At 32.1% G+C, this 23,310-nt stretch overlaps 8 protein-coding genes across 8 annotated transcripts; 6 read left to right on the top strand and 2 right to left on the bottom strand.

Annotated features, from left to right (window-relative positions):
- Positions 1 to 1,789: 1,789 nt before the first annotated feature.
- On the bottom strand, positions 1,790 to 3,060 carry LOC128387795 (serine/threonine-protein kinase Nek7-like). Its single transcript, XM_053347069.1, has 2 exons — positions 2,860 to 3,060; positions 1,790 to 2,777 (listed from the first exon to the last, which is right to left on the bottom strand). The coding sequence occupies exons 1-2, from the start codon at positions 2,878 to 2,880 to the stop codon at positions 1,923 to 1,925; spliced, it is 876 nt and encodes a 291-aa protein (XP_053203044.1). The 5' UTR covers positions 2,881 to 3,060; the 3' UTR covers positions 1,790 to 1,922.
- Positions 3,061 to 3,917: 857 nt separating this feature from the next.
- Positions 3,918 to 6,292, bottom strand: LOC128387790 (CCR4-NOT transcription complex subunit 10-like). Its single transcript, XM_053347063.1, has 3 exons — positions 6,084 to 6,292; positions 5,698 to 5,910; positions 3,918 to 5,158 (listed from the first exon to the last, which is right to left on the bottom strand). Exons 1-3 carry the CDS (start codon positions 6,102 to 6,104, stop codon positions 4,109 to 4,111), a joined length of 1,284 nt encoding a protein of 427 aa, XP_053203038.1. The 5' UTR covers positions 6,105 to 6,292; the 3' UTR covers positions 3,918 to 4,108.
- Positions 6,293 to 6,516: 224 nt separating this feature from the next.
- On the top strand, positions 6,517 to 10,446 carry LOC128387789 (high mobility group protein DSP1-like). The gene is made up of 5 exons (XM_053347062.1): positions 6,517 to 6,687; positions 6,957 to 7,164; positions 7,531 to 7,754; positions 8,282 to 8,641; positions 9,620 to 10,446. Exons 1-5 carry the CDS (start codon positions 6,667 to 6,669, stop codon positions 10,142 to 10,144), a joined length of 1,338 nt encoding a protein of 445 aa, XP_053203037.1. The 5' UTR covers positions 6,517 to 6,666; the 3' UTR covers positions 10,145 to 10,446.
- Positions 10,447 to 10,677: 231 nt separating this feature from the next.
- LOC128387801 (keratin-3, type I cytoskeletal 51 kDa-like) lies at positions 10,678 to 11,461 on the top strand. Its single transcript, XM_053347076.1, has 2 exons — positions 10,678 to 11,201; positions 11,299 to 11,461. Exons 1-2 carry the CDS (start codon positions 10,915 to 10,917, stop codon positions 11,369 to 11,371), a joined length of 360 nt encoding a protein of 119 aa, XP_053203051.1. The 5' UTR covers positions 10,678 to 10,914; the 3' UTR covers positions 11,372 to 11,461.
- Positions 11,462 to 11,799: 338 nt separating this feature from the next.
- LOC128387792 (serum response factor homolog B-like) lies at positions 11,800 to 13,431 on the top strand. The gene is made up of 2 exons (XM_053347066.1): positions 11,800 to 12,637; positions 12,806 to 13,431. Exons 1-2 carry the CDS (start codon positions 12,031 to 12,033, stop codon positions 13,318 to 13,320), a joined length of 1,122 nt encoding a protein of 373 aa, XP_053203041.1. The 5' UTR covers positions 11,800 to 12,030; the 3' UTR covers positions 13,321 to 13,431.
- Positions 13,432 to 13,795: 364 nt separating this feature from the next.
- LOC128387796 (protein bunched, class 2/F/G isoform-like) lies at positions 13,796 to 15,070 on the top strand. The gene has a single exon (XM_053347070.1). It carries the CDS (start codon positions 13,998 to 14,000, stop codon positions 14,733 to 14,735), a length of 738 nt encoding a protein of 245 aa, XP_053203045.1. The 5' UTR covers positions 13,796 to 13,997; the 3' UTR covers positions 14,736 to 15,070.
- Positions 15,071 to 16,509: 1,439 nt separating this feature from the next.
- Positions 16,510 to 17,622, top strand: LOC128387794 (uncharacterized). Its single transcript, XM_053347068.1, has one exon. It carries the CDS (start codon positions 16,622 to 16,624, stop codon positions 17,594 to 17,596), a length of 975 nt encoding a protein of 324 aa, XP_053203043.1. The 5' UTR covers positions 16,510 to 16,621; the 3' UTR covers positions 17,597 to 17,622.
- LOC128387791 (signal peptide peptidase-like 3) lies at positions 17,618 to 23,239 on the top strand. The gene is made up of 11 exons (XM_053347064.1): positions 17,618 to 18,248; positions 18,329 to 18,599; positions 19,211 to 19,288; positions 19,373 to 19,440; positions 19,516 to 19,635; positions 19,729 to 19,807; positions 19,906 to 20,018; positions 20,213 to 20,529; positions 21,804 to 21,951; positions 22,068 to 22,177; positions 22,371 to 23,239. The coding sequence occupies exons 2-11, from the start codon at positions 18,574 to 18,576 to the stop codon at positions 22,437 to 22,439; spliced, it is 1,128 nt and encodes a 375-aa protein (XP_053203039.1). The 5' UTR covers positions 17,618 to 18,248; positions 18,329 to 18,573; the 3' UTR covers positions 22,440 to 23,239.
- Positions 23,240 to 23,310: the final 71 nt, after the last annotated feature.

Genomic DNA, 23,310 nt, shown 5'->3' with positions numbered 1-23,310 from the left:
TAGCTCAAGACCTTTTCTCTCTCACTCTTGGATACAATGTGACATCTTATATATAATTTGTATTCTAGAACTACGTACATTTAATATGGTAAATTTTTCCTCATTGGAAAATAATAATAATAATAATCGTTGGAAATTCAGTAAATAAAAGTGAATTGAATAACAGATAATTAATGTTTACGAGTTGATCATTAGGAGAAATACATTGACCTCTTGTGAAAATTGATTGATGAAAATTGAGTTGAAAGATTCACAATTAATGCAATCGATTAATTTTATTATCCTAATTACTATAAATATGATTGGTTACAATTAATTCACAACAAACACTTGAGACTAAATTGTGTTATTGTAAATGTAAATGGTAAAGGATTAGATTAACTCGTTCAAATGTTTATGTCAAATAATTAGATTTGATTCCCTTTCAGTTGAACAACAATAATTAACTTTAAGATGTTGATGATTATATCAATTCATGTTTATGATAACAATAGAGTTGGTAATTAATTCATTAGGTCTTAATTAGATTATAATAGATTGATTTTCTCATTGATTTTCTTGAGAAACCTTGAAATCAACATTACATAATCAATGATCGTTGGTAAATCAGTCGATTACTATAATTAAAATTTAACCTTGATTCAAATGGATAGAAGCTTAAATCTCAATCATAATAATATATATGAGTTAATTGTCAACAATTTCATGGTAAATCAAGTATCATATTAACTGTCAACGAGTTGATCTAATTGTTTACAATTTCAATTGAACTTTACAAGACCAAAATAAATTTTCAATTTGGTTTATAATTTTCAACATAATTACATTCATTAATTAATCACTCGTGTAAATTACCAATTTAATTAGTGTATGGGTTTCGTATTTAATTACCAGTAATCAAGGTCTAGTTGTGTACCAATCGTCAATAATTATGATTGAATTACAACTAATTAAATTTAAAACGACTAAGAAAACAAATGGAAAGTTAATCAGTTACAAGCCTAAAGAAATTAGCGATTAACTTAAATGCTGGTTGACATTTAGTGATTAGTTAATTGTGACTAATTAATACATTTGTTCATTATAAATATATTGATGATGGACTAAGAACAAGAGAGATTGATTATTGTAATCAATTTGATAATTGAATTAATTGATTACGATGAAAACGTCTACAAGATATTGATTGAAATGATTGATTGTGTTCATTTATCAATAGTAATCAACATGTAATCATATTTAATTATAATTTGGTACAAACCAAACCAATTGTACTTGATTAATACAATTGGACAATTTATCACTCGTTAATTTTAATAGAAAAGGATTTCGCTTCTAATAATTGATTGTGTGTCTTTTCAAGTAGATACTCAGATTTGATCTTAATTCAAACAACGATTAAAGTATCACAATTACAATTGTTTCAACTAATTGAATGTGATTGACCTTAGATATTGAAACTTTCTCTCATCAGTAAATCTCATCAAAGTTTATCAAGTAACGTTAATCACAATAGCAAATTAATAGTTGACTGGAGGTCTTCATCATTATTTACTGATTACTATTGCTTTCCCTTCTCTCTCTCTCTCTCATGATTAATTAAATTGTGCTCATTGTGAGTTCAATTAATGCATTTAATCAACGTAATCAGCCTGATGTCATCTCATCCTAATCATAAATAGGATAAAAATTGATAATCCTTAACAAGTTGTTAAATTTTCAACATAACAACAAGTTGTATCCTCTCCTAATCTTATTTGATTGAAATTAATTGAGACAATTGTAAACATTTGACTAGTTGTAATAATAATAATAGACAATATTTATAATGAATTTTGATTGTAAACGATTAAAAATATGAGATGAATTAAAGATGATCCTAAAGAAACGAGCAAAAAAAAAGTTGATTGTAACAATTGGAATCACTTTGAGAAAAGATTACAAAGTCGTTTGAATGGTTTACTTGATAGTGTTGTCTTGTTTCGGGCGATCTTGTAAATCTCATCGATATCTGGCCTTTTAGCGGGATCGGGATTAAGACAAGCAGCGATTAAACTTCTTAAATCTTTTGAGTAAAGATTACTGGGTAATGGTGGATAATCACAATTCTCAATCTTTTTACAGAGAGAGACAAGATTACGTTTCTCACCATAAAAGGGAGATTGAAGCGCAGCCATTTCGTAAAGTAAACAACCGAGTGACCAAATGTCCGATTTAAAATTGTAACCCGACTCGTGGATTCTTTCGGGTGACATATAATATGGTGTTCCAACGAGTGAGTGGACATCATTGGTTCGAGTTGAAAAGAATCGGCTTAATCCTAAATCGCCCAGTTTGATTACTCCTTGGGAAGTGATGAAAACGTTAGCGGGCTTAATGTCTCGGTGCATCACCCGCTTCGAGTGCATATGGTCCAGTGCTCCGCAAATTTGAACAAAATAATTCCAAATCGTTTTCTCTGGAATATATTTACCTTGTTGTTTGAAGTACTTAATCAATCGGGAAAGATCACCGGCATCCGCTAATTCCAGGACGATGTAAAGCTCATTGTTCTCGACGAATGAAGCTAAATATTTGATTATGTTCGGGTGGTTGAGAAGTTGCAATAAATTGATCTCTTTGATACAATCGAGACGCGATTTTGAGTCCATCATCTCAAAAATTGACACTTTTTTCAGGGCCACTTGTTGATCGCTTTTCTTACATCGTCCTTTCATCACAACGGAAAATTGGCCTTTACCAATTTTCTCGAGGATCTCGAGATCATCTAATTTTGACTGTGATTGATTAGACAACAGAGATAAAGGATTAAATTGTTAATTAGATTAGAATCAAGTCAATTGGGTTATTAAGACTTACGATTGTTGGGTCAACACTCATGTTTGCTATGATTTGATTATCGGCTGTAAATTAATCCAAATTTTAATTGATTGGGCACAAAATTTTCAAACTCAATTTTCTATTAACACAACATCAATTTGATTTAGACAATTAATTAATCTGAGCTATTTTTGCTTCCAATCCAATTGAGAAAAGAAAGAGTCGAAAGTTACTCCATCTATTAGTTGATTTAATCTTTTCTGGTAAAAATCTCTAATTGTTGGTAATGGGAGTTGATTATTTTACTTCGTGGCAATTGATTAAACTAATCATCTTTTATCTGGTAACAATTTATCAATTATAAATCATCTTTACGCTTTTAATTGCGTTAATCAAAATTATAGATTATTATTGATTCAGTTAATTTCCATTACAATTTTTTCCCTTCCCAACACTTACACGAATTAAGCTGATTGTTGGTTAATTGTTTACTTCAATTCATTTAACTCTTTTTTCTGTCATTTAATTTAACTAGATAATCAATAACAATATCTTGTAATTTATTAATCACTAGATAAACAAAATAATAATAAACATATTAATCAGATTGTTCAAGTATGTTAATTAAAAAGGTACACCTACTTAATTAAGATTCCGATTGATTATTACTCTAGTCATTAGAAAGTTTTTTTTAGTAATTAATTGATTAACTGATTAATAAACAAGCAAATGAAAATAAATTCAATTTTCCACAATTAAATTAACGGTGAACCTTAATATCCATTAATAGTTTTCCATTAATCGGATTCCATAACCTTGATTGTATCTGATGATATTCTCGATCCATTTAATTATCCTTAATAAGCACAAGTTTGGATTAAGTGAGATTAGTGAAAAGAGTTAAGCAAAAATAACAAGAGCAGATTAATTGAAGATGTTAATCTGATTTCGAGTCAAATGATAATAAATGAGTAGTTCCTGTTGGGAATAGGAGAGAAACATCAACAATCAAAGTACAAATGAGACAATTGAATAATTAAAGTTGAGTTAATTGCGAAAATTGTTTTCAAGTTGTTTAAATGACACATTTAAGTGCATTCAAATAATATATTTGTGTTAATTAATAATAAGCAAAAAAAAAATGCATTTCCAAGTTTTGAATTTTGCTTTTAAATTAACAAGTTTGATTTGAATTTTTCAATAAATTTAACGATAAAAATACACAATCATTACATAGTTAACAGGAAAAAAAAAGTAAAAGGTGATTCACATTTGTACAACCGAACCTTCATCGATACTGAGGAAAATGTTGTTTAATTATTGATTTGGCAGAGTCAACACATCCTAAGGCCAATTTGATATAAATGGCTAAAACAATAACTTGAATAGGTAACATTTGTTGATTAGACTTAGATTGAATATCACTTAATTGCTGAAGTGTTTCGGCTGCTTTACTGAATTCTCCTCTTAATGTATATGCCACAGAGAGATTATAACATAATACAACTTTATAAACACTGGCTCTTTCATCTGATGGGCAGGATGAGGGAGAAAAATGATCTATTGCTTCTTTAATGTTGTCCATCCAAACAGAAGCTTCGCCAGCGTAAAGATGAGCTAAACATTTTTGAGTACTATCGGGAGACAGTTCCAAGGCTTCCATGGCGTATGTGTGAGCATGAGGATAATCGTGTAGACATAAATGTACATATGCTAAGTCAAGCATTACAGAAATGGTCAAGTTTTTCAACTCAACTTCAGATGGATAATTGGATGGATAGAAATCTCTTTCATTTTCGCTTTTAATTAGAGTAAGGCTGTTGAGAAGGCATTTCCGGATTAAGAGTAATTTTTCTTCATCAACTATTTTGTCAATGTGTCCACGAAAAATTAATTTTCGGTGTACTCCTTCACCTACATAGCCCCAGATTATATCTTGTTTTCTTCTGAGAATATCAAAATCATCGATCCTGTTTTTCCTCATTTCTTCGAGTTTACATTCAGCTAATCTTAACCAGATTCTTGGATTCTTTTTAAAGTGAATTGAACACTTTCTAAATGATGCGAAGGCATTTGCTTGGTTTCCAGTGAACAAATTCATTAAACCATAATTGTAAATAGTTTCCGTCGGTGAGAAGTTAATTTGTTTACTGAGCAAATGAACTGCTGTGTTCTTGTTTCCACTGTAGAAATGAATCACGGCTTCGTTATTCTTATAATACGGATTGTCCTTTTTGTATCGTTCTTTGTCTTTGGCAGCTACTGCGAGAAAAGGTTGTTTCTCTTCTTCGCACATTTGGTTCCATTTTGCGGCACACTCTTTGCCAAAGTCACCAATCTAAAATAAAAACGTACAATGTTAATTTTCACAATAAATAAAAACAACACACATACAACATTCAAACTCGATTCAAAACTATTCGCAAGAAAATACAAATCGTTTTGGCGGGATCAATCTAATCTTCACAAATTAAACATAAAAAGCTTGTGATTTAAAAGCTTATCACAAATAAACGTGTTTGCTCATGATCCAAAGATATTCTGTTCTTTTGAAAACAAGTCTGTCGACAATGAAGATTAATTGCATTAGAGACATTTCATTTCGTAACTAAACCTTTCAAATAAAGGCCAAATTAAATAAATAAATTAATAAATAAATTATATCAACTTAAACCTGAAATCATTCTAATCATTTTCATCACCATCAAATAGATTAAATATCAAATCATATCATATCAAATCAAATACAATCCAAATAAATCCAATCAAGTAAACAAAGTCAAGAGAAATTGAATGAAATTCTCATTTACTACAATGAAAATCTTTTTTCTCTCACTCTCACTCTCTCTTTCCCTGTTTTTTTTAATCGAAACGCACCTTAGGAATAGGCCGACCTGATTTCTTTAACTCTTCTCTGTACCATTGAGTGAAATTTATGTATGCAGTTGTGGCTCTTTTAGGCGCAGGTACTCCATCCTTGTTAACTTTAGGCTTTTTCTTATTTGATTTACCGTGATGATGAACCATTAAACCTTGATTTTGTTGATGATGTTGGCCTCCACTACCACTGGCATTCACAGCTTGAACATTCTGATACAATTTTAAACAAATAAAAAGAGTTAGAAACAAAATTCGAACAAGCAAGAGAAATAAACCAACAGAGATAAATAAGAAAATGTTTGCCTTTTCCTCTCACACACGGACACACACATTTTCTCCCTTCCTCTTGCTTCCTCTAGAATAAGAAAAAAAAACCAACTTACCACTAAGGAACCGGAACTCATCTTATAATCACTTCAATTATATCAATAGTTGTAAAAGAATCGTAATCAATTAATCGTCCAAATTTAAATCAATAATTAAATTAATAAAAATCACTCAGTTGTTTTGTTTTAATACAAAAAATGGTTTTGTAAAGAAAGGGAATAGCAACAAGACAGACAGAGAATGAGACACAGAGCGAGAGAGAGAAAATGGAAAGAAGCAAAAAGAAAGACAATGAGAAAGAGAATCAAATCTGCTGACTCAACTACTAAACTCGAAAAAAGAAAGAGAATTTAGTTCTGCCATCTGGTGGGTTGTTCTTTAGTCGTGATTCCCTATAAGATCTTTAATAGAACGACAGATGTCGCTGTTCGAAGTTCTCTTTCTTTTTTTCTCTTTTTCTCTCTTTCTCTCTGTCTCACTCTCTGTCTCTCTTAAAGCTATTCTCTTTCTTCACAAATTCTTTTTTGTATTAAAAACCAACTGAGTGATTTTGTTTAAATTAATTATTGATTTAAAATTTGGATATTTAATTGATTTCGTTTAATTCACAACCATTAATATAATCAAAGTGACCATATAATGAGTTCCGGTTCCTTAGTGGTAAGTTTATTTATTAATTTTCTAGAGAAAGAGAGAGAAAGATAGACAAAGACTTTTCTTTATTTCTCTCTCTCTCTCTTTCTCTTTCTCTTTCTCTTTCCATTTTCTCTCTCATTTTATCCCTCTCTTATTCTCTTTCTTTTTTCTCTTTCTCCTGGTTTACCCTCTTTTCTTCCATTTTCCCTCTACCTTTCTTTTTCCCTCTATCTTTCTTTTTTTTTCTTACTTTTTTTCTTTCCTTTCATCTTTCCTTTTTTTTTATACTCTAGGACAAGAACCAACACCAACGGGGTGTTGATGATTCGTTTCTAGCTGGTCACTGGAATTTAAATAAAATTGGTCATATGGCAAGAAACCCTAATCATTTAGTTGTTCCCGGGAGTGATGCCTGGTCAATGGTAGAGGTTATGTCCGGTGGCTTGAGCAATAATCCAGGTCAACATCATTTAGGCCAAGTTACGACTTCAGGTCATCACGGTAAGCATTTTTTACTTGCTGGCACTTTACAATCTCTCTCACGCACATACTCTTCCCCCTTTCCTCTTTCCTATCTACTCACCCATCTCGCTCTCTTTTTTCCTCCCCTCTCTTATTTTGCCTTTTCTACATTCATTTCTTCCCCCTTCTTGAATGCTACCCCTGATTGGCTAGAATCTTACTTTTCGTTGCTTTCTGGCAAAATTTATTTTCTTTCTCGGATCATTGATTATTCTTAATTTTACCGTTACCACATTGAATGGGTGTTTAAGAGATGAGCGAACAATTTTTGTATCTGACATTACGGAAATTTATCAAATCTAATTATTGAATTAATTTGCATTTTATTTCTCTTACTTCCAATAGTGATGTATCAGAATGTTCAAGCTGTGAATGCCAGTGGTAGTGGAGGCCAACATCATCAACAAAATCAAGGTTTAATGGTTCATCATCACGGTAAATCAAATAAGAAAAAGCCTAAAGTTAACAAGGATGGAGTACCTGCGCCTAAAAGAGCCACAACTGCATACATAAATTTCACTCAATGGTACAGAGAAGAGTTAAAGAAATCAGGTCGGCCTATTCCTAAGGTGCGTTTCGATTAAAAAAAAAGGAAAGAGAGAGTGAGAGTGAGAGAAAAAAGATTTTCATTGTAGTAAATGAGAATTTCATGCAATTTCTCTTGACTTTGTTTACTTGATTGGATTGTATTTGATTTGATATGATATGATTTGATATTTAATCTATTTGATGGTGATGAGAATGATTAGAATGATTTCAGGTTTAAGTTGATATAATTTATTTATTAATTTATTTATTTAATTTGGCCTTTATTTGAAAGGTTTAGTTACGAAATGAAATGTCTCTAATGCAATTAATCTTCATTGTCGACAGACTTGTTTTCAAAAGAACAGAATATCTTTGGATCATGAGCAAACACGTTTATTTGTGATAAGCTTTTAAATCACAAGCTTTTTATGTTTAATTTGTGAAGATTAGATTGATCCCGCCAAAACGATTTGTATTTTCTTGCGAATAGTTTTGAATCGAGTTTGAATGTTGTATGTGTGTTGTTTTTATTTATTGTGAAAATTAACATTGTACGTTTTTATTTTAGATTGGTGACTTTGGCAAAGAGTGTGCCGCAAAATGGAACCAAATGTGCGAAGAAGAGAAACAACCTTTTCTCGCAGTAGCTGCCAAAGACAGAGAAAGATACAAAAAAGAAATGGCTGTATATAAGCCTGCGCGTGATGCAAATAAACCGAAACGACCTGGCACAGCATTTATGTTATTCATGGGAGATTTTCGTAAAGAAATGGCCGGTAAAGAGCCTGAAGGTGGTGTAGCTGCTTTGGCCAAATTGGGTGGTGAAAGGTGGAGGGGTATGACTGATGAAGATAAAAGGCCATACGTTGAAAAACAAAATGAAGAGAAAATTCGTTATGAAGCCAATATGGAAGACTATCGTAGAAAGGTATATATCGAAATCAATTTCATCTCTTTTGCCCCTATCAGTTTCTCAATCCTTCTCTCCCGTTCTCGTTTCCTCCTCACCTTTATCTTTACCTTTTCCACACGCAAATTTCATTCGTTTCTTCACCTCCTCTATTTTCTTACAATATCGTCGACTTTCAATTATCTCCTTATCTTCTCTTTCTTCCCTTCCCTTTTTCTCTTTTATCTTGTCATTTTTATCACCTCCTCATTCTCAATTTCTCATTGCCTCTCCTCCTTGATCACTTTTCCTCCTCTCTTGACCCGTTCTTACTTTTCAAATTATTTTCAATTTTAACTTGATTAATTTCAAACTCTCTGATCTCTTTTCGCTATCGATTTAAAATTCGTGTCAACTTTAGGCAGCAGTGATTCCGGGAGGAGAGGTTTAATGATTATCTTTCAGCTCAGTTTTAAATTCGCTTTCTCGAACTGTTCAACTTCCCATTCATTATCATACATTATTATTCACTCATTTTCTATTTTCAATCATTTATTTTCTTTTTTTTGCTATTCTTTTTCTCTCTTACTTTCATTTTCATGTTTTCATTTTTTTTGCTTCACCCCCCAAATCATTACGTGCATACCTTGTATATCAAATACAAATTCCCTTTATTCATGTCTCATGTTCTCTTTTCTCTTTCTTTTTCTCCTTTCTTACTCTTTCTCGTTCTCTTATTCTTATCCCTCTCATCACTCTTTCTCTATCAATTTGATTATCTCCCTATCTATCTTGCTATCTCGTATACATCTCCTCTGGATTTTCTCATCTTCTTTTTTGCTAACCATCTATCTCCTCTATCTATGCATTTATCTTTTTCTTTCTCCTCTCTCTTTCTCTCTTTCTATCTTTCTCTACTTATCTGTCTTCTTTCCTTGATCATGGGTCTCTTGCGTTCCACTGTTTTCTTTCTTTCATACTCCCTTACGCTTCCTTTCCTATTCTCCCAATATGTAGAGCGCAGAATCTCTAACTAGTGGGCCACAAGTTAAGCAAGAGAGGCTTTCTACAGAAGGATCTGAAGGAGGAGAAGACTCTGCATCGACTACTAATGACAATAATCAAGATCATTCGAATCAATCACAATCTCAGGATCAACAACAACAAGCTCAGAATATGGTCATCAGGCAACAGGAAACACCATCTCCAGCATCTTCATCGCCAAGTCCTGCAAATCATCAACAACATCAACAACAGCAACAAGATCAACCCGATCAACAGGAACAAAACCTCAACAATTCAAGCATGTCTTCAATGAACTTAAATTCAGCCCTTACCAACCATGCATTAGCCTCCATGGGATATGGACAGCACTCATTTAACTTTGTACATCCAAATAGTGCTGCTGGTGTTATGGCAGCTAATTATAACCAAGCTCATCAAGGTGGATTACCTGTTAGTAGCTCATCTTACTTACCCACAGGAGCTGCAGGCACATACACGCAATCCCAACTCTCTGGAGCTCATTACAATTGGAACTGAATCAATTTGAAAAGGAATAGCTGAGCTAATCTCGGAAATTATAGCTCATTCGAGCGCTTTTCATTTAAACGTTTCATTTTTCTCTTCTCTACTTCCATCCTTCTTCGATCATCAACGCACCAATTTGCTTTCGAGAGATCATCATCAGTATCAACAAACAACATCAATATCATCATCATCACAATTATTATAATTATAACAATTTATCTTAATTAATATTGGTGGCATGTAATTTTAACGTAGGAAATCTTTAAAATGAAATAATCGAAAGCAAAAATTAAAAATCCTCAAAAATCTCTTAATTGTTCAAATTTGCATTCAGTTTTTTTCCAATCCTTGAAAGTTAATTAAATACATGCTTTTTTCAACATTTTCTCTAAGTATTGAAATTGATGCTCATTATTTGATTTATTGAAATTCAGATGATCAGATGAACTTGACCTTAACCATCAGATTGCATGTGCAATAATTTAGTAGAAAAGTTTTGCAAGATGAATGTTACCTGGAAAGTTCGATGAGCTTGATGAAGAGAATGAATCAAGTTTAATGACTCCAATATTTGACCATCAATTCTTCAGGTAATTAAATTGAAATTGACTTGAACCCTTCAGGCTAATCTGAGATCAATAACTCAACTAGATTTTAACCCTTCCACTTAGCTACTCTTCTTCTTCTTTTCCACTCTCATCTTGTATAAAAAGCTTCTCATCTTGTTTATTCTCATCATTACTTTTATCATAGTTTGAGTGAATTAAGTAAACAATTTTAAAATGAATTGTGTTTCCTCAATTGCAATTACCATTCTCTTAATTGTCAACACCGTCAATTGTTATCCAACTTATCATGGTCCAGTTGCTCAATTAGTTCCTGTGGGTCCAGTAAACCCAATCGCTCCTCTTCCAGGTTATCCATCAGGAGGATCAGGTTTCGGTGGAGGTGGAGGAGGTTCATTCAACGCTGGACCTTACAGAGTATCTTTCGGTCAAGGAATGGGAGGAGGATTCGGCTTTAGTCCCAATGGAGCTGGTTCTGGATTCGGTGCTGGGTCAGGATATTCGTAAGTTGAACCAATTAAAAGAAACATTTCTTTCTCCTTTCAATCTACCAATCAACATACAAAATTAATTACCAAATTGAATATCTTTCTATCTTAGTATCAATGGACCAGGAATTAATGTTCAACAAGGACAAGGATTTGGTGGAGGATCAGGTCAATCCTTTGGTTGATTCAAACACTAATTCACAAATTACAAAGCAGAATTGTGATAAAAGCCAAACAGAATTAACAAAAAGAAATAAATGAATTATTTTAATTAACTTAAACTCTTCATTAATTTGCTAATTTAACCAAACAATTAATAGAAATTAACTAATGAAAAAAAGGGGAAAATATAAAAATAATTAGTAGGGAAAAAAGAATAGAAAAAAATGTTAATCTAATTGTTTCTATTCTCACTTATTCTCACTGCAAATTAGAGTGAAAATAAAAAGGGGAAAAAATGCGCGAAAAGAACAAAAATTAGCATGAAGGTGAAGCGAAATTGGTTTTCGACGCATTTCCAGGGGAATTCACTTTCCCTTCTAGGATTTAGAACATTAATTTTCATTTGCGTTCATTGGTTTCCCCTTGACTCTTTCTTAATCTCTGTCTCTCTCCTTTCACTTGTCCTCCAATACTCGGGTTTCTCTGTCTATTTTGTGTCTTCCTCTGACTCGCGCTTTCTTTTTTGTCTTTCGCTGTTTCTTTTTCTCATGTTTTCTCATCTCTTCATCATCATCATAAACCATTTCTAACGGACCTTTTAATGCATTGGATTGTCTTTTTTTTGTGATAAGAAAAAAGTCTTAATTGTTTTGATTTGAAAGAAAAAGTTAAATTTGTTATAATGTACACTGGGCATCAAAGGAATTTAGGAATCAATCGTCAAGGAAATGGTTCTGGTACCAATCACAATCATCATCAATCAGGAAACGGGAAGAATAGATCGATTGGCAATAATGGAGGCTGTGGAAATAACAATTCGAGATTTTCTGGAAATCCCAAGCTAAATACCAATACAAGTAATAATAATCCTTCTGGAAGTAACAGTAGTGGCAATAGTAGCATTAGTAGCAATACAAGCAGCAACAGTGGCGTCAACCAATCACCGACTCCATCGGTGTCAGGCCCAAGTGTAAAAAGTAAAGGTCATTCAGACTCTAATTGGAATCAATATTGTCAAGAATGGAATCAATATATCTTCAAAGGTCGTCAACACGGAAGAGATGCCAACAGCCATAACTCTACTCCTCATAACCCAAATAATAGTAATACGGGTCCAACTGAAGGTGCGAACATTAGTCAAAACCCAGGGATTCGATTGACCTCTGGTCCAGATAAGCGGAATGTTCCAATCAGTCCAAATGTCCAAGGACCGGTTAAAGCAGAAGTTACTGGAGTAACTCTAAAAGAAAACTACCAAACAGTGGAAGGAGAAAAAAAATTAAATCCAGGTAATTATCTTTTAAAATTTGAACCACGTTGTTCATAGAAATTTCCCTTTCTCATCTTTTACCATATCGATGTGTTCACCTCGTTAACCTTCACATTCGTTCTTGAGTTAACCTGTTTTTCTCTTTCCTCTTTTCTCCATCTTTCCTTTTCTTTCACATTTCCTTTAGTCAATGACTGTGATCAAACTGCCATGGTTAAACCATACATCTCTTACTCAAATTCTAACCGATACAATTCGCGCGGTAATTGGAGCAACCGTGGTGGTCGAGGCGGAGGAAAAGGCCGAGGCTTCAACAATACTAATCGAGGTGGAATTGTTAATCGTAGTTTAATACAATATCCTCCCAGTGGATATTATACTGCTCCTATGCCAACTGGTCCAGGATTAGGTGTACCTGTCGATACTTTTGGTGGTTATAATTTCATTTCTGTCGCCGCAACTCCCTTCCAATATGCTCCATATGTTTGCTGTGAACCTGAGTGTCAATTATGTCCTCCTGCTCAACCTTGTTATTCCACACCCAATGGACTAATACCTCAGTATTATTCTCTACCTGCTGCCTTTCAATACGTTCCTGTATCAATCGGTGGCCCCGATGGTCTACAGCCAGGCGAAGTAGCACCAGCATCTGGGCCTCCATTGCCTCCAACAATTGAATCAAATTTTGAATTTGTTAATTAAAAAAATTACTATTTTCTAAAAAATCTCTTTTTGTTAAAAACTCTCAAGTTGAATCTTTTTTAATCTACCATTAAAAAGAGTGAGAAATCCTTTTTTTCATATAAACCAAAACCACTTTTAGCTTCAAATTGAGCGAAAATGTTCAACTCTTATTAAATCTTTTGTTCTTTTTTTTAATTAAAGTCAAATGTTAGTCATTAATAGGGAATAAATTGTAAATTTCATTCATTTCGAACCCATGACCAATTAGATTAACATTAATTCACCAAAAGAAAATTCAATTAGAAAAAAATTCGTTTTTCCAATTGGCTATCTGATTCTATTGGATTAAAGAATCCGAGTCAAAGATTATCCTTCTCTCTCTCTCCTTTTTCGAATACATTTAGCTTTTAATTAGCAAAGAACAATAATTGATTGAATTTTCTCAATTACAATTAACCAACAATTTAAATTTTCTCTTAGAAAATCAGTGGCGCCTCCTTCATGTTGATCTTTTACTTGATTTGCTCCACCCGCTTGTCATCAGCTGATAAAAAGCGAGAAATGGTTGTCAAGTTGATGTGATTTCTTTTATTTATGTGAGCAATTTATTTTGATTCCGAATTAATTAATCATCATTGTGATCATTATGTGTGCTGAAAGTTAAAGGTGAAAGTTAGTTTATTACCAAAAGGGAAATGGAATCAGTAACAACCGATACCTTAAGGACTCTGGTGAATCCTGTGGTCTCGGCACCACCAGAAACACCACCGATAACAGTTGAGGAATGGCAACATCGATTCAAAGTTGTAAAAATCGCTTCCAAAGAACCAATGAAACGCGGTAGATGGTCATGTATGGACTTTAATGATCCTCCATCCAATATTTCGAGTTCAATAATGTCTGGTAATACCTCTAATAGCACCACAACCACCGTGGGAACTTCAGTAAACACCATTCAAAGCACCGGAACCATTGGACAAACTGTTGTCACAGGAACACCATTAGCTCCAGGTACCAGTGGGATTACAGGTTCTTGTCTAACAACTGCTACTACATGTGTAACAATTAGTAGTGGAATTAATTGTGCCGATTCAAGTAATGAAGATAATCAAATTAACAGTGAGATGATTGGACAAGCAACAAATAACCAACCTGTTTGTATTGGAGTGAGTGGAGTTGGTTTAACAAATATTGATTCTAATACGATTCCAGTGATTAATCAAAACACTGAAGGTATTACGGTGGATGAAAAGACTTTTGATCATTTGATGTCCGCTGTCAGAGAGGAAGTTGTTGTCCTCAAGGAGAGAATCAATGAATTAACGTCAAAAATTACACAATTAGAATTTGAAAATGGCATTTTAAGGACTCATGCTACTCAAGAAGTGTTAACATACTTGTATGGATCGAATAACCAAAATGTTTCTAATTGAAATTAATTATTTTCTATCAAAATCTACACACACACACACACTCTCCTGTAGGTGATTCTCTTTCTCTCTCTCTCAATTTTCATCATTGTTCCTCTTTCTCTACTATGCATTTAAAGAAGAAAAAAAAATCAGACACAAAAGAAGAAGAAAAAAAAACTAATCATGACTCAGTAAACTTTCCAAATGCCAATGAAAATTAACATTGTAATCAAATGGAAAATGATGACACGAGTAATCTAATTATATTTGTTGATCCCCACATTCAATGTATTCATTCAAATAGTGTTTGTTTCACAATTAATGTAAATTTTGTTTAAATTTTCGATTCAATTTCATTTGGTTGTTTACAACATTTTTACGGATTCTTCTTCTCAATGATTAACATCAAGAAACCGTTGTCACAATTGAAATATGAAAATTTATTTATCAACAGATTAATATCATTTTCTCTGGTTAATGATCCATTCTAGAGTTTATTTATTAATTAGAATGATGATGATGATGATGATCCAGAACGAATTGACTCCATTCTTTGTTTGGTTCATTTTGATAGAACCATTTTGAAGGAATTGGTGACCATTATTATTATCGATATATGAATCCCAAAGTGATCTGATTTGTGAAAGTGATTTATCAGTTGATTTGATGTTCCTTTGATTAATTAATTTGTTAGAATAACAATCAGGTCCATTGGAAGGAGAACCAAATAAAGCTTCGTTTGTATCGGTTGAATTTAACTCTTGGATTGTTAATTGTTGCAATCGACTATTTGTAGACTTGTCATTATGTAAATTGTTCAAGTTGATTAGTGAATTTTTCTTAATATTCAAAATTTCAAGTAACTTAAGTCGTAGATTTGTAATAGTTTCTTGAAATTGTTGATTATCTGAATCGGTGGACGGTGATTTGTTTACACAGTAAATTGACCTGATTTTTTGAAGAAGTTTTAATTTATCCAGATTGGATTTAATTGATTTAATTTGATTGAGCAAAACTTTTTGAGCCAACACAATCTCCTGGTGAAATTCACTCTCCTCTTGATACTTTTCTTCCTCAGCTTGATTCCATTGTAGCCATTGATCAATTTCCATCTCTTTTTGTAATCTCAATTCTTGATTCTTTAGTTTCAACTTTAATTTACGTTCATGTCGATTCTTTTTTGATGATAATCTTCTCCGTCTGATTCGTTTCACTTTACTTTTCGATGAAGATGACATATTGAATCTGTCAAATTACTAAATATAACAAAATGATGTTGCAATTGCAATTGGAATTTCAATTGAGATATTAACTTGATATTAAAATCGGTTTATAGGGAAACAGCTACTTTGTTGATTGTCGTTAATTCGGTTCAAGGCCAAGTCAGTCCATTTGTTCTCTTGATCTTTTATGGTCTTGAAACAATTCTCATTGTCAGATTCACTATCAGGCAATTCTCTAAGAGGAACAGTTATTTCCTCGAATGGTAATTTCTTAACAGATCGACGCCACTTTTTATCTATCAACAGATTTGATCGACCATTCCGGTAATACTGTGAATCCATTTAAAACCTATACAACTACAGATGAAATTTAGAGGAAAACATTAGAAAATTTTACTAATAAATTGAACATTTACTCACCAAATTGTTGATAAAAAGCACCGCAAATATTTTCACCGAGTCAAGAATAAAAGAAAACACCGATAAATAAACAAAGAGAAAAGAAAAAACAATCGACTGAAAATCGAAAAAAATCAAATCGATTATTCGATAAATCGATTTATTGCCAGATTATCTTTGCAAAGATAATTTTCTGGCTTTGAAATTAAAGATAATTTTGGATTAATTTGGTTTTTTTTTCTATTCTCATTGTTTGCAATTGTTGATTGTTTGGTGTCCACCATCATGGCTCCTGGAGGAATACAAATTGTCGATAAAAATTTTCCTTTAAACGTTGACGATGTTTTTAATTTGGTCTTTGTTGATAGTCCTTTTTTTCAATCTCTTTTAGCGAGACGTCACACTTATAATGTTTCTATTGGTGAATGGACGGAAATTGATCCATGTAAACAATCAGATGAATTGAAAGAATTTAAACAATATCGTAACCTTGCTTACAGTATGGACGTTAATCAATCAATGGCAAAGACTGTTACCACCACAGAGATTCAATATCTATTTTCCACCTCAATTCCTGGTCAAGAATATGTGATAAAATCCGAAGCCTCTAATATGGGATTCCCATTGTCAAGTAGCTTTCGTGTTGATACAGTTTATTATCTGAGTCGAGGTGAAACCGAAAACGAGTGCAATCTTCAAGTATATGGAAAAGTGGTTTTCAAGAAAAGTGCCTGGGGAATGAAAACCTTGATAGAAGAATCATCAATGCAAGGATTAAACGATTACATTGGCGATTTAACCCGATCTTTAACAGAATTAACCAAAAGCGATTTTAAAACATTGGAAATTGTCAATGGTTCATTTTTAACAAACGAAACGAGTCCACAATTAACCGAATCAATTGTCGTTACCTGTGATCCTTTATCTCTTTCAAACTCTGTAAGCCTAAGGAAGAGACAATCATCATCTACATCATCATCTTCACTCTCACCCAACATAATTGAACAGCAAACATCCCCCTTGGAACCAGTGCTAAAAGCACGAAGAGATCATTCAATTACACCGAAAATTCAATCTTCTCACAAAAGCGAACCAATCAACAAACAAACCGACTCATTCCTAATAAGAACTGTTTTTATATTACTTGTATTACTTTCGGTGCTAAATTGTTTTCTTTACATCAGATTGTTGAGACTTGAAGAATCAGCTCAACTCTTGAAATCTATTATCCATCCATTCATCAATCTAACAGTTCGATGAATAAAAAATGTTCATATTGATGCAAATATGAGTTATCATTTTTTTTTTCTTCTTCTCTTCTCTAATTAAACAGAAAAGTCCACCTTAAAATCTTACGAAAAGAAACAAAGAAGAAACAAAAGTAACCAAATAAACAGAAAGAGAATAGAATAAAAGAGAAGAAGAGAGAGAAGAAAAAGAGAGAAAGAGATAACCTGGTTTTCTTTCTTTTGGTTGTTTTTCTCTCTCCCAGTTGATCTTCTTTTCTCTCTTTCATCTTCCATCTTTTTTCCTCTTTACTCTTTTTTCCCATTTTATTATCAGATTTTAAACTGTTAACGTTGATTAATGTTCTTCTCATTGTTAATTAACTTGAACAATTATTTCTAATTCTAATCAAGTAAATTAAATTCTCCATCTAAAACAATCACAAAGGTGTTAATGTGATCTTTTTATTTTCTAATTTCTTTTTCTATTCTCTTTTTCCTTTTTCTCCTTTACTTTTTTGCTCATTGTTGACATTCAAATGATTTAACCAATTTAATAGTTAACAATTTAACAATGCTGACCTGATGGTGGTCTACTTAATTACGATTAATTTAGCTTATTGGTGTCCATTGATTCATCTATTAGAGACAAATTTAGGTACATTGACTTGGTCAATATCAAAATGGTGAGTTTTTCCCTTTACTTGTTTTCCTTTATTCTTGTTACATGATTACATTTGTATTTATTTGTTGTTATTATTTTAAGTTTCAGATTCAATTGAGGTTGATTGGTGGATTAATGTGATGGATTATCATCATTTAATGTTAAATGTTCAACTACAATAATCTGGAAATACTCAGCGTACTTCCATTAATTAAGCCATTCGGTCAATTTAACCTGAGCCACATTTGTGATTTATCTTTATCATCATCATCACTTTATCTTCACTTTGATAATATTTTATTATCCTCAATCATCATCTTCATCTTAATTCATATTCTGTGTATAGAATGTCCAAAACAAGCAACTATCAATGGTGATTATTTTCATCTAATTTACTCTAAAATTCAGTTAAATATTCATAGTGTCCAATGAATGTGATTTAATTGTCTTTAAACAGAAAACTATTACAGATCATTTCCTTGATGAGGAAATTCAATACATTTAATATATTTCAAGATTCATTGTTTTTTTTTTCATTAGATTGAACTGAACAAATTGTAGCTGATTAGTTGGTTAAATCTCTTGTATTTACATCAGTCTTGTATCTTCATGAGGATATCTTGTTAATCTTTAAGAAATCAACTAAACGACTCCATCTTTTTTTGGTTATCTCATTCATCTGTAAACTCAATGCAATTGTGATAGATGAAAATTCAGGACTAATGTCAGCTTACAATTCACATACTATTCAACAATCTAATTGTCTGTGATTGATGAAACATTGTAGAACTAAATTTCTCAACCTTAAACACTTTATTCAAAAAGGTTAAACCAGATAATCATTTTAGAATATAAGATTTTCTTTAATAGCTCTATTCTATCCAGCGAATGAAACTAATTTTTGATTACTATTAATGAGAATCAAATTCTCTATTAGTTGAAAATGATTACATCTAAATTGTTTCTTTTTTCTTTATGTACCAGGGTCTATTCATTGGTGGATTCATCTCGAGTTTCCACTTTCCTCATCTCAATGCTCTTAATTGTCTATGGCAGTTTCAGGTAATTAAAAGATCACTTTACATGTGAATTCAATTTTTTTTAGAATATTTAATTTTCTTATTAATTATATTCTATTCTATTCAGATCACTTAACATGGAACAAGAAGCCAGAGAAAAAGAAAAAGATTCTAATGGTCAACCTGCAGAAAATAGTAAGTTGATTGAGTTGAATGAATTATGAGATTAATTTCCTGTTGATTGATAATTTGTTTTCCTTTTTAATTTAGATGTTCAAACTCTCGATACGATGCAAGCCTTGTGTTTACCTTTGGGAGCTTCGATTTCACTCTTAATTATGTTTTTCTTTTTTGATTCAATGCAAATGCTTTTCGCAATTTGTACTGCAAGTAAGTGGATCAATACCGATATGTCAACATGAATCCAATCAACACAATTTAACCCAATAACGATTATTAATTGTTAATTCTCTTCCAATTTAGTAATTGCAGCCATAGCTTTGGCATTTCTTTTACTTCCAATGTGTCAATACATGGTTAGGCCTTGTACAGACAAGAAAAAGTAAATATCATTTAAATGGATTCTTCCAGTTAATATATTCTAATAGCATTTGTATATGTTTATTGGATTACTAATAATGGATTTAATCTTTCATACAGAATTTCCTTTGGATTCTGTGGACGATTTACTGTTGCTGAATTAATTTCATTCACATTATCAGTGACAATCGTCTGTATTTGGATTCTTACTGGACATTGGCTACTAATGGATGGTAAGGATGATACAATTGTTTTGAATTTTGTTGTAACAATCTAACCCTTTCTTTCATTTTCAAAATGTGTTCCTGGTTTGTCTCATCAATGATGATACCCTGTAATCTGCCAATTTATATTAACGGTTACGCTGCTGTAATTTTGGCAAACGGACTGAATCAACTTGATTATCTTAACGTGATGGAAATGGTAGCAATGGGAATGGGCTTATGTGTTGCCTTCATTGCGCTTGTTAGACTTCCAAGTCTCAAAGTTTCAACCCTTTTACTTACTGGTCTTTTAATCTACGATGTCTTCTGGGTTTTCTTTTCCTCATACATCTTTAATTCAAATGTAATGGTCAAAGTGGCCACTCGACCAGCTGATAATCCAGTCGGTGTAATGGCCAAAAAGCTTCATCTAACCAGCATGGTCAGTCGTGATCCTCCAAAACTATCGCTACCTGGTAAACTCATCTTTCCAAGTATGAACAACAATGGTCACTTTTCAATGTTGGGCCTCGGTGATATTGTAAGTAAACTCAATTTCAGGTCTATTCAGTTGATCACTGCTAATTACCTGTTTTCTAAGAGTCCAGACAGTCTTTTAATGAACTGTTAACATCAAATATGACCTGTTTTCGACTTATTTTTTTTATTATCCAATTGATAAACTTGTTATCGCGATGAGAGAGAGAGAGAGAGAGAGAGAGAGAGAGAGAGAGAGAGAGAGAGAGAGATGGAAAATACTCTTTTGAAAACTTTTTTTTCTTTTCTTTTTGATCAAGTTTCAATAAGAGAAAAAAATTAGTTTACAATATCTTCTTCTGCAAGTAATTCACCGATCAAACAAAGATTTATTATATTGTTTGAGAATTCATTTGACCTCACCCTGAATTCAGTATTAGTTATGTTCACATTTTAATTCAAAACAAGGAAAAACATGAAAATGTGATAAAAAGAAAAATGAATCACAAGATGAGCTAGAATCAAGTTGAGAACTTAAATTGCGTGATCATTGATCTGTTTCCGCGAATTTGTAAAAATACTATTTCTGTCTTTAGTGTTGATTAGTGAGCTTCGAGTAATCAAAAAGTTGATAAAAATATCATGTAAATGTCATGTAAATTCACCTTGAATCATATGATTTACACAAACTCATTTCCATAGTCAAAATGTCAAATTGATATAATAAGTTTAATTTTGAACAATTTTGATCCAATTTCATACTTGATGTCAATCAATAAATTGTTGAAAACTTGTTACCTGTCATCATGATCTTAAATGTTGAGTTATTGTTACGAGACAGAGAAAAAAGAAATGAATTCAATTGTGTAAATAATAATTTGATTGACATCATTTTACATTTAAAGTTATTATGTTGTTTACTGACCATTTAGTTAATGCTTTGCTGGTCATTAGACTATATTTGACAGATTGATGACACTTAATCTTTTCCGAATCAAAAAATGACCAGATTAAAATTCAAGTTTGATTACGACTTTCAGAATAATGATAATCTCTTATTGAAACCAGTTAATAAACTACATGTATCAAGTAAACACAATAAACTCAATATAAATTGAGAAAATGATTGTTGATTTTATATATATAATCATCTTCTAGTTAATTAAAGGTTAATTATATAGTTGATTGTTTAACTTCATACTGTTATCAACTAAATTTCCTGCTGATTGTTACTTTGCAACATTGATCGTTTGCTGATGGTTCATCTCTCATACACTTTTAATTTACTTTTTCTCTTGTAAATGATTCTAATCAATTGATTGTCTCTCTGATTGTCAGGTTATGCCTGGTCTCCTATTGTGCTTCGTATTACGATACGATGCTTACAAACGATCTTTATTGACCTCAACCGAAGCTGGTCTACCTCCTCCAAATCATCTCAGTAGAATAACTTATTTCCATTGTTCTCTTATTGGTTATTTTTTTGGTAAGAAAATCAATCTCTAATTTCTTTATTATTATATCAATCACAATTCTTAATTGAATTTCACAATTTACCTTTTCTTTTTTTTTCTCTCTCTCTCTCTCTCGGTCTATCATCAGGCCTATTGACAGCTACAGTATCATCAGAATTATCAAAAGCAGCTCAACCAGCCTTACTTTATTTGGTTCCATTCACATTGTTACCTTTGTTAACCATGGCTTACATCAAAGTACGTTGACTTTTAATTCAATTTATTATCTGTACTCAAGCAACAATTAAAAGTAAAACCATGGAACCAGCTAGTCCTCTTATTATATGAGTAAACGTTGATGGTTACCATGGGCAAACCACTAACCCTGACTACGTTTCAATGGTTTAATTTATTAATTTCAATTGTTAATTTGCTTTTCTATCTTTCTTAGGGTGACCTTCGTCGAATGTGGAGTGAACCTTTTAGACCAACAAATTTGCCTAAAAATCTGGAAGTGTGACCGACCTTCATTGGAAATAATAAATTGATATGTTGAAATGATTGGGACTAAATTTGGTTGATTAAAAGGCCACAATTGTACAAAAAGCACAAAAAAAAGTCACAAAATCCAAAGATGAGAATGACGATGATTGTTGATCTCTTCACTCTTCCTAATTCCAAATTGGATTAGTACCTCATCATCATTTAAGCTTCTATTTGGTTAATTCGCTGCATCTTCATCTTCATCAATTTTCTGCAAAGTTCCAATTATCTCTTGCAAGGAAAACCAGAGAAACTCATCAATCTTATAATTAAATTTGTAAAGTCATTTTCCACATCAATGTAAATATTCAGATGATTTCAAAACTAATTTGTCGTTTTCTTCGTGAAATCCTTTTGCTTTTTGCTATTCTGTCGCTGAAAAACAAACCGGATCAATTGATTAGTTGAAGAAATTGATAAATTGCTGTTTAGCGCATCTTGATAATCTCCTTTGTACAATTGCAATCAACTTAAAGCCCATCCTGATTTAATGATCACAAACCGATTCAAAATGATTACATTTAAATGAACGATCATGAGAATAAGAAACAAAACTTTGATTAAAAGCACTTGTGGATTAAGATTAAAACGATCTTATGAACATTAATCCCTTTTCCTTTTAAATTCTGTATTGTTTTCTATTGTAATTTAATCAAATATGTTCAAACCAAAAAATCGTTAGCATCAAGGCTAATCCATAGTACATAGAGTAATTTACTAATCTTGCATTCTAATTACTCTTGTTATTGCTTTCACAATAAAATATTTATCCGTAAATTTTTCATTCCATTGATTATTTAACTGTTAATTATGAGCTAATTGTTGGTGGAAATTAATATTACACAAGT

This window comes from Panonychus citri, unplaced genomic scaffold (assembly GCF_014898815.1).
Source record: "Panonychus citri isolate SS breed McGregor unplaced genomic scaffold, ASM1489881v1 Contig00093, whole genome shotgun sequence".
Lineage (NCBI taxonomy): Eukaryota > Metazoa > Arthropoda > Arachnida > Trombidiformes > Tetranychidae > Panonychus > Panonychus citri.
This window is presented reverse-complemented; position numbering and strand designations above follow the sequence as displayed.